The sequence below is a fragment of the Gouania willdenowi genome, chromosome 18 (assembly GCF_900634775.1).
Source record: "Gouania willdenowi chromosome 18, fGouWil2.1, whole genome shotgun sequence".
In the NCBI taxonomy this organism is placed as follows: Eukaryota; Metazoa; Chordata; class Actinopteri; order Blenniiformes; family Gobiesocidae; genus Gouania; species Gouania willdenowi.
The window spans coordinates 24,423,375-24,439,629 of NC_041061.1; the positions used below are offsets into that span (position 1 = coordinate 24,423,375).

Genomic DNA, 16,255 nt, shown 5'->3' on the forward strand with positions numbered 1-16,255 from the left:
GTGTTGGGATAAGCATGGAGGACTCACCAGCCAGGGGTGAGGTATCTCTGGGAGAGGCATCTGGGGAGGAGCTGGCAGACCACTGTGGATCTCTGACTTGAATGATGGTTCTGTGGTAGGTAGAGAGCGTAGAACACCATATTATTCAATGCAAGTCGAACGAAGGCCAAAGGAACGACCAGGGCGAGGCACACTCAGCAGTGGACTTAAGGTGTGCTTTTTCACCTATTTCTAAATACTTCTCTGGGTTTAAAGGGATTAAAGACTGACATTTTAAATAATGCCTCTGGCCGTCCTTTTTTTTCCAGCTGTGAAAAGATTCAGAATAGGGCTGAGCTATATATCAATATTCAAGATATAATGAGTTGTCTTTTTTGGCGATATCGAGAATTACAATATCACCTACATGTACTGTACATATGTTTTTATAGCTTATTTTGCATCAAAACACTTGATTTATGAGAGGCTGCTTTAAGCCTCAGAAGCACAGTTCGATGGTTTCCGAGTGCATCCTAACCCAGACCTTCCCCTAAACAAGCCACACGACAGAACTTACTCACACATGCTGTCCCTTACAGAAAAAATGTTGGATCAGCAAATTTAACCCACAATTTTCATTGTGGTCAGACTTAATTTGAATTTAAAATATTGAGATTCATATGGCATATCACCATTTTGAGAAAAAAATATTGAGATATGAGTTTTGGTCCATATCGCCCAGCTTCAATTCAGAAGAGTTTTCAAAACGTGCAAAAAGCTCACCTTTGTTAGCGAGCACTCTGTGCAGGATACTGGAGAGGTGTGTCTTCTTCTCCCGGACCCCAGCGCTCAGGTACTCCCTGTCCAGCAGGTCCAGGAATAGAGGAAGCTCACACAACAGCTCCTCCATTGCTGCTCGACACAAAGACGCACAAAGACAGTAGCCTTTAGTCAGGAGAGTATTCAGAAGGCAAAGCCGAGACTGGTTTTCATAGATGTGGTATGAGGACTATGAATAGAGTATCGGCCAATAATCCCCTCTACATAACTAATAATAATAGTTTTTATTTAAATTATTGAGGTTATTTTTCAGGGTCTTTTATTGTATTCTTTATTTATTGTATTCAATTGAAGACTATTATTAAGTTTGGAGTTAAAATGTATGTATCATAAATGGGTCAGTTTTTCTACTGTTCTCTCTTTGGCCTTCTCCAACATTCCTAGAGTTTCCAATTTTCCGTTTCAAAACTTTCCAAATTCCATTTCTGCGTCACATTACACTTTTCCGTGATGTTTTTTCATCTTTACTGGCTATCGCACGTCCCAAAAATCCTACCAAACATGCTAAATTGAGTCATTAGATTGAACTACTGGTAATAATTCTAGATTTTATATACTTCTGAGAATTTACAAAAATCAGAGGGTTACGTTGAAATCACGCGAGATTACTCTGGCGTCGTTAGCCACACTGTTTAACAAAAAATAAATACCATGGAAATGTGTGATAAACATTTGTGAAACCTTTGATTACAACCAATCGGCGAAACACTCAAGTTTTGCATGAAATCCCGCGCAGCCGTGTGATGGAGACGATCCTGTTGTGACGTGTCACCAGGTAAACTTATCACCATTTGGACTAATACATCATCAGCTAAACCTGTCTTTGAGCCAGAGCCTTTTCAGATTCGAATGCAGTCAAACTAATGTGAATGGCTTGTTCATCACAACACATTAAAAACACACTTCAGACGCAAAATGTGCGCGCCGATGCGTCGTCCGACCAAAACAAAGATGGCGGCGCCGGAAATAGCTAACGCGAGTTTTAAAAGTGGAAGGCAGTGAAGACACGCACTCGTTCGTTGTAGGTAGCTGTTCCCCGTAACCCTCGTCCTTTATCCCGGGTGTGACCGGGCGGCAGCGCGTCAACGGGACAAGGAGGAAACAGCCGTCGTGACATCAGTGGCAACAGCAGCTGCACGCGCCAAAAAATGAAATTGGAATTATGAGTTCAGCAGTACACCTATATTGCAATGTTAAGGAATTCAAGTTTTTTTTATTCATTTTGGATATGTAAATCAATGGGGAGATAATCAAATCGAACTGGAAAAATAATCGCTAGATGAATCGTTCCCAGCCCTACCCAATAGGTGATTGCACACACGAGGACTACTAGCAGCAGCTGTGATTTCCCTTTTGGCAGACAAAGAGACACCTGAGATTAAACCCGCACCGTTGCGATTTTAATCTAAAGTGTGGGCATACTTTGGGTTTTGTTCGATTCCAGGGCGTACAAATTTGAAAAAAAAATTGGTGATAATTGTCACTGTAGAATCGCAATACTTGTAAAATCAGATTCACAATTTAAATCGAATCGGCACCCAAGAATCGGGATTAAAATTGAATCTTGACAAAATGGTATTGTCCCAGCGCTAACATGTAGCACAAGATTATGAGTGGGATTAAGGGCGGAATAGGACATATTTGTCCTTTTTAACCTACATTTTATATTGCTTCACCTGTTTTCCAGTGAAAAATAGTGTGTAATGTGCCATATCATCACCAAACATGCATGTGAAGCCCTACATTCCACACTACGAAATAAGCAGAGGTGTAAAGAATACTGATATATTCTACTCAAGTAGAAGTACTGTTAGTTGTAAGTAAGTCATACATAAAATACTCAAGTACAAGTAAAAAGTAGCTCAACTAAATAGTACTCAAAGTAAAAGTTACTAAGTTACTTTTTTTTGGGTAATAAATCTTGCCACATTTCCCTTGCATACAGTAAACACCTCATATATAAATAATAAAGAAATAATCACAAAAAATATATAATTTACTCAGTAACGGTTGGGTGAAGAAATGTAACTAATTACTTTAGTTATTTTAAAATGTACTTAAGTAAAGAGAAATATACTCAAAAAAGTACAAGTATTCATAAAAGCAACTCAATTACAGCAATGTGAGTACTTGTAATCCACTACTTTCACCTCTGGAAATAAGTAAGGTATGTTTTGCATGTATGATTTGAGCTGATATCATAACAGATCGATATTGGTAAAACACAAGGCTGCAATATCGGTGAAGTGCCTATGAATTCTCTTCAGTTCCTCTACAACAGAAAGATTGGCAATGTTTATTTAAACAGCAAAGTTAGATTTATTTTTGATTCAGTATGAAAACAAATTTTCTTTGTTTAAATATATTGTCATTTGTTTTATCATAAGTTGAGTCACCCTAACTTTGTTTAGATTTGTTTGCCTTCATCTACAGTAAAAGTATTGTTTGATAAACTTTGATTTACCACTGCATTAAATTGTGAAAAGAAAAGTGTTACTTTTGTGGGATAATGGGATAATCACAACCTGTTTTGAGGTGACACGCAAACCCTGTGTCAAAAAAAACTTGTGGGGCATGTGAGAGGATACACAGGGTTCCCTATCCCCCAAAAGGAATCAAATGACCCCCTGATATTTTCTATTTCGGCTTTATGTGTTTATGCTCCATCTTTTTAGATGTTCTTTACATACTTTTATTTGGAAAATGAAATAAGCAACATTAAAGTGTAAATATTACATTCTGAAACCACTTTTTTCTGCTGCTGCTTATTAGGTAGGGATGTAACGCAAGGCAAAGGCAGTTAAAAATCAATTCATAGGTATCACGATTCACATTGATACACTGAAAATTGAATCGCAGTACTTTTTTTAAACAGCAGAGGGCTATATATGAATCCTCTTGTCTGGAAGTGTTGGCGGCAGCAGAATCTCCTACTACTTTCTTTCTGGCCGCCTTCTACTCTTAAACTTGTATTTCAATTTGGCGTTTTTAGTGGTAAAACGTCAGTGAATGCCCTCTATGGGTTGAACGCCGGCTATTTCAATTGAATTTTGCTATTGGCTGTGATTAGATCAGTGACGTCACTAACCTTTACTGTTGGCCCCGCCCCTCCTATAAAAGATGTGAGGAGGGACTCGTTTCCTCCTTTCAAAACCCTGTGAGAATTGATTGACAACTCCATGTGGAACTGTGCAGAGCTGTGGGGGCGGGGCTGCTGTGACTGGGTGAGTCTTAACTACTCTAGGAGCCACGCCCATAATTAAGGCATTTTTTGAATTTCCGCCTTGTGGCAGGTCAACAAAAATCTGGCGGTGTACTTTAAGGCTGCGTTGATTAGTCGACCTAATCGATAATGTTTACTACAAAAATTCATCAACGCAGATTTTATAGCGTCGATGCGTTGTTTAATCCTGTAAATTAATGATAAAATCAATCCCGCGCCTGCTCCTGCTTTCTTTCTGTTGCAGTTCCTTACATTGACTGCTAGGGGCAGTGTCGCCCCACTGACTTTGTGCAAGTAAACAGTGAAGAAGAATAGCAAGCGAGGAAAACACTAAAGAAGCTTGATTGGTTTAAACCTCATACCTGCAGACAGGTTAGCTCCAGCTTTTTAAAGTTACTTATTTACTCTCTTTGTTTACTATAACTATTTTGTTCAAGACAACCTACACTTTAAGTTTCTGATATTTAATGTATTATTGATTTTATTGTGATTTCAATTATATTTTATGTGTTAAATAGGGATGGGCGATATTGACCAAAAAAAAAAAAAAAAAAAATCCTGATAATTTCTGGTATTTATCACGACAACGATAAAAATCACGATAAATAAAAAACTATAAATAAAAAAATTCACAACTTAGTGTAAACAGGTTCCTTACAAACACAAATAAATGTGAATACATCAACACTAGACACGTTTAAAAAGGCTACAATAAATGCTGACTCAAACAGCTCATGAGCTGAAATTTTATGGAATATATTTGTGTATGTGGATTATTATTAGTGTTATTGTATGTAATTCATTTATTTTCTCACTTGAAATAAAATTATTTTAAAAAAAAAAGCACATTATAAGCACAAATAACTTCAATAGTGTTTTTACTGCTGATGAAATATAATGAACAAATATTGAGTTTCACAAATTTGGATGAATGAATAGTGACATTAGTTATTATGTTAATATTTATTTCACACAACATGTGACATGTTTGGATTTTATTCTTCCATACAAGTGTTAAATCTGACCATAAACAAATCTGTGGCTCTCTGTGGCTTTATGACAGTAAGACATGTTCTTTTTACTTAGTCTATTATTCCTTATATGGAGTGGTTAGCGTTAGCACTTAGCTCAGTCAGTGTGTCGTGTGTTAGCTTAGCATATTTAGCTTTAGTTGAGTTTCCAGTTCATGCATTCTTGGCTAAATTGAGGGACAAATGGCCCGTGGCCCTCGCTAATTTCAGACATGGGAATTTATCGTTTATATCGAGGGATGACACCGGTAAGAATGTTTTGGACGATAAATCATAAACGATAAAATATCGCACATTCCTACTGTTAAATATAACAAATACAGTACAAATACATGTTTTGTTTCATTGTTTTAATTCCTCTCTGTAAGACATGCTGTCACATTACAACAGGGGCACGTTCACAGGCGGAAGGATTTAAGAAGTCCAAAATATGTGTTTCAAAACAGAAAAATACTCGTGACTCGTCGACTAATCGAAAAAATAATCAATAGATGAGTCGGCTCCAGAAATAATCGTTAGTTGCAGCTCTAGTGTACTTACGCTTTAAACAGCCAAGCAAATGTTCAGTTATTTTTTACAGTCACCAAAGTAAAAAAGACCTGACAAAAAATAGAAAAAAAAACCAAACCAAAAACTCTCCAACACATGCTCTGCGTGCACCGTTCTCTATGATTTCCACTAGTACGTTCCCCTATTCTAAAACATGTATGTAAAAGTTGATTGGAGTCTGTAATTAAATAAAGTGAGTGAATGACTGTGAAACTGAGCAATGAGAAATGCTGAGTGATGCAGGATATAAAACTGCAGTCATGCAGAGGAATAGAGAACTACTGCGATTAGTCATGCTCTGGCTCAGTGACAGAGATGCAGGCGAACACATCCTGACAGAGTTATGAGCCCAGAGCATGCCAAGACACCTTCTCACCCAAAAATGTATACATCCATTCATCATCACGTAATCAAAACAAGAGGCTGTAATGAAATAACAGCAGGACAGGCTGATGAAATAAGATGCTTTGTACTGATACCAGATAAGAAGGAGCTCTGTCAAACTGATTGTATTTAGCTTTTAGTAAACAGCGGATGGTATCGCAAATGAGGAAGTCGTGCAAGAAAGCAGCAGCAGATTGAAGAGGGCAAGTGGGGGTGAGGAAAGACAGATTATTATCCAGGATGTGTGTGCGCGTTTACTTTAGAAAGAGCGTTTGTTCTTTTTAAAATTGATTTTCATGATGTTTATTTTTCAGCAGAATGGGTCCAACTAAAGTTGCGGTGCAGCCCCCAAAGAAAATGCACAGAGTATCTCCAAAAATGCACAAAATGTCAATAAAGCCATACAATTAGAGGGACAAATATACAACCTGATAACAAAAATACATATAACGAGGGTAAAATATACAGAATAACAGCAAAATAGACAAAGATGACAACAAAAACAACAGAAAAAAAGAGAAAAATATACAAATGGCAACAAAAACATACAAAATTCCTCCAAAAATAGATTATTCATTATTCTAAATGCTGACATTAATACATGCTGACAAGATATATAAAATGTAACCTATCATCACATATCTGAAGCTTTAAATCCTTTTTATTTCTAATTGTATACACTGTTACAACCTGAATAAAAGCAGCTTCAATTTACTACAGCATTAAAATATAAATAAAATAAAGTCTAAAAAGATATATTCCAAAATTCTTACAAGTATCGGATTTTAACATTCAATAACTCTTTCGTCGTCTGACCCACTTTTACCTTTTTGAACCTTTAACGACAAAATCTGGATTTGAAAATACTCCTACAATATAATGCTGAACGAATAACCTTAATTGCATTGATATAGAGGTTTTCAATACTGCGATAACCTAACCTCAGATGCAGAGGTTTTTTTTTCTTCCATCTCCATCATCTAAGTGATACAGTATTTATGCTCACCAATCAGAAATGCCAAGAACCGCCTTCCTGGACTGCTGACCAATCAGAGGTGGTTACAGGACACAAGCTTATATGCGCTGCAGCGAAGTCTCTGAGTGCGCTAGCAACAACTACACTAGGGCCCTATAAAGTGCACGATAACGGAATCACGGAATCGACAAATAAAAACGCAATCTACCGTTGAACGCGGAGATGGACAGAATCGGGTTGAAACGCTGTCACCGTGAGGAAAAGGACTAAACAGCACTGAGCACCATCTAAACTGCCAAAAAAACTATGCAAATCATCACTGATCCCTAAATCAGAGCCGACCAGTGCCCGCTTAACTTTAACATGTCTGTGAACGTCCGTCCGTTTCTCATGTAGCGTTGCAGCGCTCCGTGAAAACATGAGTCAGCTTTATTCAGCTTCACCTGCTCAGAGCGTTTAAACAACATCTAATCAGAGCTACAGAAGGTCTGTGGATGAAGTTGTTTGGTTGTTGTGAACCATCGATACCAGGAATTGTAGAGTCTGAAACATCGTAGATTAATGATAACTTCTAATACTGTCAAATATTCTGGCCCCTGGTGGTGAAATAACTGATGCATCCTTGCGTCCATTTATTTTTGTTTCATCATTACGGTCTGGAACGATGTCATCAGGATCATTTAAATTTGGTTGATTTAAATTAAGTTGATCAAAACATTAATCAATAAACCCCATCAGATTCAGTAAACCATTGATCCCTGAGGGGAAATTGGGTGACATAGATAATTAAAAAGGAGCAGTCAGAATAATCCATGCCACTACAACTTATATATACCTTTTAATTGTATACTACTTTATTTTTGACATAGATTTTTCTTTAATTATGGGGTTTTTTATTTCTTAGTATTTATTTTGTTTCTTCACATGAGGTAAAAATGAATATTTTCTGAATAAAATTATTAATATTTCTAAAAAATAAAAAAAATTAATGTGGAAAACAGAATTTTAAATAAAACGCATACGCATTTAAATGTACAAAATATTTTTTTAAAAAAATCATAAATCGAATGCAGCCCTATCTACATGTACCTCATTTAGACTCAACAAAGTAATCTTAATCTTTAATTCTACAAATCCAGTCCCTTTACACGAGACCTGCAGATTATGACTGAACAACCTAGCCATTAAATGTCATGTTATACAACACCTAATGAGTGTAAAAACAACAAAGTGCTCTTTGTTCCAACAGTACACAGCTGTGATGTATTAAACGCATGCATGTGCTGCCATACGTGCTCTGATAAGCAGTGACGCCCACAAAGCAGAACAAGAACAAGAGGTAGGTTCCTTCAATCCATGAGATGGAGAAACCAGCAGCACTTCACCAGCTGGACTGGGTTAGGGTTTAATATGAGCCAGTCACTGAGTGTTGGTAGCTAGCACGTTAGAAACAGACCAGTTGTCAGAATCTGTGATCTGTTGGATGTTTGGTGTGTTTTTTACATTTGTATGTTTGTTTGTTTTTTTTTTCAATTATTTGACTAATCTAACGGTTAATTTTTTGATTAGTCTAAAATAAATTTTATCTACCATTAATTCATTAATGCAACTAATCACACAATAAGCAAATATCAAACCATCTTGTTAAAGCAGAACTAAGTAACTTTTTCCCCTTAATAAATCCTTCTTGAAGCCCCTGTGAGGGCAATACAAGTGTTTATGGGGTGAATGGGGGGTCTTTCATCTCCCCCCTGCTGTCTCTGGCCAGAAAACAGCACTTGCAAAATTCCCCGTCTCCGACCCGGTGGCAGTCTCGCAGCTCTGTTCTCGCGACAACACGTCCTGCTTTACGACCGCCCAATACACACTAAATGTGGGTTCACATTGCAGTCGCTACAGTCACATTCAGTCACTTCAATTGCCCGTGATGAGTCGCTTGAACACAGTGGTGCTTTTTTTGGTCACTCCATCACTTCATCGCTCCAGTGACACGTGTGTGTGTGTGTGTGTGTGTGCACAGCAGGGTGACATAAACAGCGCCGCTTTTACGGTATAAATGGTCAACTTATGGAGTTACTAACGGATGAGTTTGTTGGACCTTTAACATTACTTTATTAAAGCAACTACTCACACAATAAGCATATCAAACCATCTTGTTAACAATTTAACATTTATTAAACATTTTAACATGGCACTGGATATACTTTTGGCCCAAAAAGAACAAAATGTGCCAAACTTCCCTAATATAGTTCAATCGGGTCGAAGTGGGACGTCATCAAACAGCACATGGACATTTGCTTGAACTCGCATTAGCAAAGACAACAAAGCCCGGCAAGCATATCATTATTTTTTGGGAACAATGTAATAATCTCAGAGGTGAGAAAATGTATCTTTGGAGAAGATAACAGCCTAATTGAAGAGATGGCATTGTGAGGAGTGCTGCCAACGAGCTCTGGACTAGTAGTGACACTCCAGAACCAGGTTTGAACTCCCCTGACTTATACAATCCTGAAGAACGAAACATTACGCTTCACTCACGGCAAAAAAAAATCATCTGTTATACGCAAAGTTGAGAGAGATATTTGTCTATCCAATTTTTTCAGACCATTAAATATGGTTGTGGAAGTTAAAGTGTCATCATGGGTCAAGTAAGTAAATAAGACAAGAGTGCCATCACTCAGATACCATAATATAACCAATTTATAAAGTTTGCCCCCAAAAACTCAGTCAAAGTTACTTCCCAACACATTTCTTGTGTTTTCACAGACTTTGAAAGGTATGGCAAAACAAATGTTTATTAAGATAAGATCCAAATTCGGCCGGAAATAAATTTCTTGCGGAGTGAGGAGATATAAAGGAGAATACCGGTAACAAACTAGAACAAAAATGGTGTCAAGACAACACTGTCCTCCTTGACTGGCGAAGAAACACAAGAAATCACAGTAAAAATGAAGTAAAAACACTTCTATGCATATGTCAAACAGGACTCCACATCCCACAATGCAATGTCCAAAACTTTTCCAACAATGTCAATAAACTTTTAGCCACATTTAACTTTGATTGTTGTTCAACTTTGTGGAATGAGTAAGGTATGTAAAGTCCTTGTGCATTCGACTTACAAATCTCCAGGGGTACGAGCATCCCTTGTTGGTAATCACAGCTGTAAAGCACCACTTTAACTGATTACTGTAACTAGTTTTATATAACACCACAAAACTTTTACAACTTCACAAAGCATGAAGCACCACAAGCATTTCTGTACAGCCACCATGGCATGCATGTCATTAAAACACTTGAAGTGGCTTCACTTCGACAATGTGCGATATGTTTACGACACATAGCAAAAACATTCCAACCTGTAAGAATATGTTATCCCACGATTAGGGCCGGGACAAAGCGCCGTTGTCATCGACGACGTCGATGCAAAAAACACGTTGATGCAAAATACGCGCACTAATAAGGCGTCCAACCAAAACAAAGATGGCGTCGCCGGAGAATAACTATCGCAAGTGGCTCCTCCGAGTTTCAAAAGTGCAAGGCAGTGAAGACACGCATTCGTTTGTTGAAGGTAGCTGTTCCCCGTTACCCTCGTCCTTCATCCCGTGTGTGACCGGACGGCAGCGCGTTGACTCAACAAGGAGGAAACACCTGCCGTGACATATGTAGAAACATATGTAAGTGCGCAACACACTCAAATGATATCGGTAAGTGCTTGCAGTGTCAGAAATTAGCAGGGGCCACGGGCCATTTGGCGCTTAATTTAGCCAAGAATGCCCGTAAAAACCTTGTTCTATGGGCCAAAATTGCCCCCACAACTTATTATTCTCTGGAGCGCTGTTCTCGGGAGCGCCGCGGTGCACGCCACAGCTGCTCCCGCCCCTTACAAACACACACAGCACTGTTTACAGCCGACCTGAAGCTGCCATGCAGCGATGCTTCACGGGCCGCAACTTGGTTAAGACCAGACTCACACCCAACAAACTCAACTAAAGCATGCTAAGCTAACCCACTGAAACACAGACTGGATTAAGCACCAACGCCAACAACTTCATAAAAAGAAGAGACCACGTAAAAAGTACACAGCTTACCACAAATTTGCTTATGGTAAGATTTAAAACTTGTATGGAAGGCTAAAAGCTAACATGTCACACGTTTTGTGAAATAAATGTTAGTTTTATGCTAACGTCACTGTATTTATCCATCCCGACTTGTGAAACGCAATATTTTTTCATTATATTTCATGTGTTCACAAGACAAAGCTGGCCCCATTAGACAGTAATATAACTATTGTGATTATTACACCAAAATATGCTGTTAGTACTGCTCTAGGTAGATTATTGATTAAATCATTAGCCTGATCTGTTTATTTATAGGGAATCAGAGATATTTATCAACTATAACCTTATGTAACTCATTATCAAATATAAAATAAAGAAGATTCAGCAGAAGTGGTTTATATTAGAGTAAAAACACAATTGGAGTTATTTTTGCTTTTTTTAAGAAAATAATTTAATCGTAAATGAGGTCATAAATGAATAGCATATAATAACACTAGTAGAGTGACCCACATGCACAAATATATTTAATAAAATATCAGCCCATGAAGAACAGCTCTTTAAATCTACGGCTATTTTAGCCTTTTATGACTGAAACAAATTCTAGTGTTGATGTATTCAATTTAAGTTGTGTTTGCAAGGAACCTGTTTAAGTTGGAAATAGTTTTATTTATGTATTAATTTTATGTATCGTAATTGTTATCGTTACCGCGATAAAATCGCCCATCCCTACTTCACATCACTAAAACGTGATGAAGGGAATCAACCTTTATTTTTTTTTTTTTTTTCCTGACGCCAGCAGGAAGAAAAAAATCCTCCCACACCCTTTGAAGAAAACTTTTTTTTTACATTTTCCTGCCTGTCATTCAACCCCAGCCACACTTCATCGTCCTCTATCTCATGCTATACATACACTGGTAAAAATATTAAAACCCTTTTATTTTGAAATGACACTGCGGTCAGCAGCCTGACATGTGTTTGGCTTCAGTTATCTCGATGAGCATGATTTCAGAGCTGTGTCAGTGTGCCTCCAACCACAGCTGCTGTGTCAACACCAGGCCTGCATGACAGATGATAGGAGCTTTTTCCAAGCACAACAAATCATCACCACACACACGCACCGACACTCACACGCATACACAATTCCCCCACAAAGGAACAAAGAGGGTTTTCCTGGGTGAAATGTGTGTGTGTTTATGCATGTGTGTGTAGCCCATAGGGTTATATTTGGGTCACGCAAAACTCAGACCCCACGGCTCCTCTGTTTTTGCAGGAATGCTTATGCACGTTAGGGGGCGGTTGGTTTTTATTCCCAGAATCCAGCTGTTGTTACTAGGGTAACACTGACAGACACACTTCTGCTGTGTGTGCGTCTGTGTATGCGTGTAAGAGGAGTTCGTATTAACTTAACAATGGACTTGGTAAATGGTAAATGGACTTGATTTTATATAGCGCTTTATCACCACACTGAAGCAGTCTCAAAGCGCTTTACATATCAGCTCATTCACCCAATCACTCTCACATTCACACACCAGTGGGACAGGACTGCCATGCAAGGCGCTAGTCGACCACTGGGAGCAACTTAGGGTTCCGTGTCTTGCCCAAGGACACTTCGACACATAGTCAAATACTGGGATCGAACCCCAAACTCTCGATTCACCTGATCCACGGTCGCCCACAACTATGGCTTCACACCCTTGGTGTGTGCTTATTAGCATTTGAAAAGTTTTCATGTCAGGATCTGCTTGCAATTACACAGACACATAGAGACACAGACACACACACAGACACAGAAAGAGACAGAGAGTTGAAAATATTTGGCAAGCTACAAATACGGAGGGTGTACAATTGCCAAAGCATTCACATAAATTGACTTTTTCTTTCAGAGTTTGGTTCTTCTATAGAAAATGTGATGAAGTTACTATTATCACAAGTATGTCATCGTCTTCATCACTGTCATAGATCTCTACCACACTTACAATCTTTTAGGGGTAATTACCTCCGCTAAGGTCAGTTTTTCACAGACGTTTGTTTGTGTGTCTGGTAGCAAGATCACGTGAAAAGTACTTAATGGATTTCAACCAAAAGCAGACCTTACACAATGGAAAATCTGGATCAATATACTGATTCTATGGGTAAAAAATTCCAAGCTCTCATTATTGGCAAAATGTTATGAAATTTTCCTCAGTCAAGTCAGGTTGGTTCCTCAATAACCCCACAGAGTTTCATCTGGATCAGATCCAAATTGCACATTACATTGCCTTTTTTCGAAAAAAAAAAAAAATGGGGGTGGCCATATTTTTGGATCTACTGTATGGTTGGATCTACTGTTTGGCGGAAGAACTGACCTTTCACAAAAGCCCCGCCCCCCTTATTTACTTTTCGGATGTTCGTCATGTTCCTGAGTTGGTCTCGTCTGTAATGGCTGGGAGAAGTCTACCGGTGCGTGTTAGTGACTCTTTTTGGAGCGATACCTGTGCAATATCCTTCAGATCCAGGCAAAAGGGGGTTACATTATGCTGTGGAGGGATATATTCATCATTAGAGATGTAACGATTCACTCAACTCCCGATACGATTCGATTCATGATACTGGGTTCACGATACGATTCTCTCACGATTTATTTTACAAAATGGGACTGTAGACAAATGAGGGAAAAAACTAGAAAGTCCAGTATTATTTTCCTTTTATTTTTCATTGTCAAAAGAATCCCTTGATAAACTATTGCAAAACAATGCAATTTAACTAAAAATAAATCTTGAATGAAATAAATAAAGGAATAATACAAATGAAGAAGAAGGCTATTAATTTAAATTCTGGTTCTATAGTAAACAATGCAAAACTGCATAATAGTTCTTTTTCTTTTTAAAAGTGCAACTGAAAATGTATTTTGTGCCTTAACAATTGGACTTAAAAAAAAACCAGTCATTTCACTATATTTATGTCAGATATTTGTTTGGACCAGCAGAGGGCACTGGTAACCCAGTGGTCGGTTGGCATGCAGATATTCTAGCAGTGAAGAAGATATCCTACACGCTAGCAGACAGAGCTAATAGAAAAATGTGAATTTTACAGATCCTCACGTAATATTAGAGATATTCTAGGAGTAAGGAATCATTTATGAACAAGTTTAAGAGTAGAAGGCGGCCAGAAAGAGAGTAGTAGCAGATTCCGCCCGCTGTCTACACTTCTGGACAGGAGAAGGATAAATAGATATAGCGCCCACTGCTGATTAAAAAAAGTACTGCGATTCAGTTTTCAGAGCATCGATGTGAACAGTGATACCTATGAATCGATTTTTAACTGCCATACGATTAATCGTTACATCCCTATTCAACATATTAAAATAAATAACAAAGGGGACATTACAACTATTAAAGCGAAAGCATACTGGCCAAGGATGAAAGAAGAAAAACCCTATGATCTCTACCTTATCCTGCACTGCTGGGTAAGTTTCCTTTATTATAATGTTTGTATCCTCCTTAAGCTATAAGAGCGTTACCACAGCTAATGGGGATCTTAATAAAACAAACTGCTACATCAGCTAGCTAGCTGAACCTACAGGTGACCCAAGGCTAAATAAGATAACAGCTATTAACGCTTCTAAGTGGTAACAAAGCCTGTTAATATAGATTGGGAGACTTGTCTGCTTCAGGAGGATGTCAACTGAAATGTTGATAGTAATTAGGGATATCCCGATACAACTTTATCATTTTCGATATGATACCAATATTGCAGCCTTTCGTGTCGGCCGATACCGGTATTGATCCGATATCAGCATGAATCATACATACTTTTATTACTTTTGATCAAGTGATGTTACTCAAACAGAGAACATTAGTCAGCAACAGTAGGTATGAAAAAACTGACCTATTTATTATTAACCAATTGGTTACATACATTTTAACCCTCAATCTAATATCTACAGTATTCTACGATTGAATAAAATAAATGAAAAAATGAATTGAAAAAATAGAAAATAAAAAATTGGACATTTTAATCCGATATTCGTTTTCAGGCTGATATCGGACCAATATCCGATATCAATATCCAATCAGGACATCCCTAATAGTAATATGATAGTTGCTAATAACTTTATACGCCCCCTCCGTGACATGATGACAATGATTCAGGTGCGCTGTAAAGACAAACGCTCTTGGCTCAGACTAAACATAGAAAGTGTCAAAGATGGTGTAGAGCACTCAGTAATGTGTGGGTAGGCAGGAGAACCCGCTGTAGCACATAAACAAAATATCAAAAAAACAAAAAGTATAGCAATTTGTTGCTTTGTTGCTGCATTACCACACCCTCTTTCTTACAAAAAGTAAGAAAGTGGGTGTGGCTTACTGCCAGGCGACATTTTCCGTGCACTCTTATGCTGCGTTCACACCGGATGCGTCACAAAATGTCCGTACGTCCAGCTTACATACAAAGTCAATGATAGATGCATCCCAGATGTGAAATCTTTCCAGGGCGGCAGTGCGGTCCGATTCGCACATCAAGTGTGTGGGCTACGCATATCCGCAAGAGTTGAAAATTTTGAACTCCTGCGACTGTTTCGCATGACGAAAGCCAATCAGAGTCTTTGTTGACGATGACGTCAGGCCGTCAACACGGAAACCGGTCTGTTCACCCATTCAATCATGGAGTAGAAGCTGTGTGTGACCACACAATTTGTTAATTGTTAATCTAAGAGCCACATCATATTGTTGGCCTTTTAGTACCATACCAGAAATGAACACACCTTGCATGTGTTTGTATTAAAACAGACACATAAAGTCATAACTAAATCACTTTCGCATTCAGCATCTAGAAAAAAAATGAAAAAACATTTTCTGACTTTGTTTTAAAAGTCGAAACTCAGAAGAAAATTATTTCAGTATTTTTCCATTCCGTATAATTCCAGTGGACATCTCCTAGAGAGGACAACAATTTGTAGACTCCTAACCTTCAGCCAACATGTTAATAGAAGAAGTCTGAGTGACTTAATGAGTTAAACAGCCAATAACCTTCACACATCACTCAAGCTTCTGGGAAACTCCGCTGCACTGTGGGTTGGCTATTACAGTAAGACAGTGGTTGTTAACTGATGTTGGTTTTCTGGTCTACTCTAGTCGTGTTTACTAGCTGCCACTAATCAGCCAGCTGAACCCAGCACACCCATTATCTGGTCTCAATACACATGATTATTTACAAAAAATGCTACAGTTCAAAGAAA

The 16,255-nt window shown here is 38.2% G+C and overlaps 1 protein-coding gene across 5 annotated transcripts in view; it reads right to left on the minus strand.

The window, feature by feature from the left end:
• Positions 1 to 16,255, minus strand: part of afap1 (actin filament associated protein 1) — a 154,823-nt gene that overhangs the window by 73,209 nt on the left and 65,359 nt on the right. For all 5 annotated transcript variants that reach the window (XM_028475013.1, XM_028475012.1, XM_028475015.1 and 2 more), the window contains exons 2-3: positions 763 to 891; positions 28 to 110 (exon numbers count right to left, since the gene is read on the minus strand). In XM_028475013.1, the coding sequence (XP_028330814.1) occupies positions 28 to 110; positions 763 to 891 (212 nt within the window). The remainder of the gene's footprint in view (positions 1 to 27; positions 111 to 762; positions 892 to 16,255) is intronic.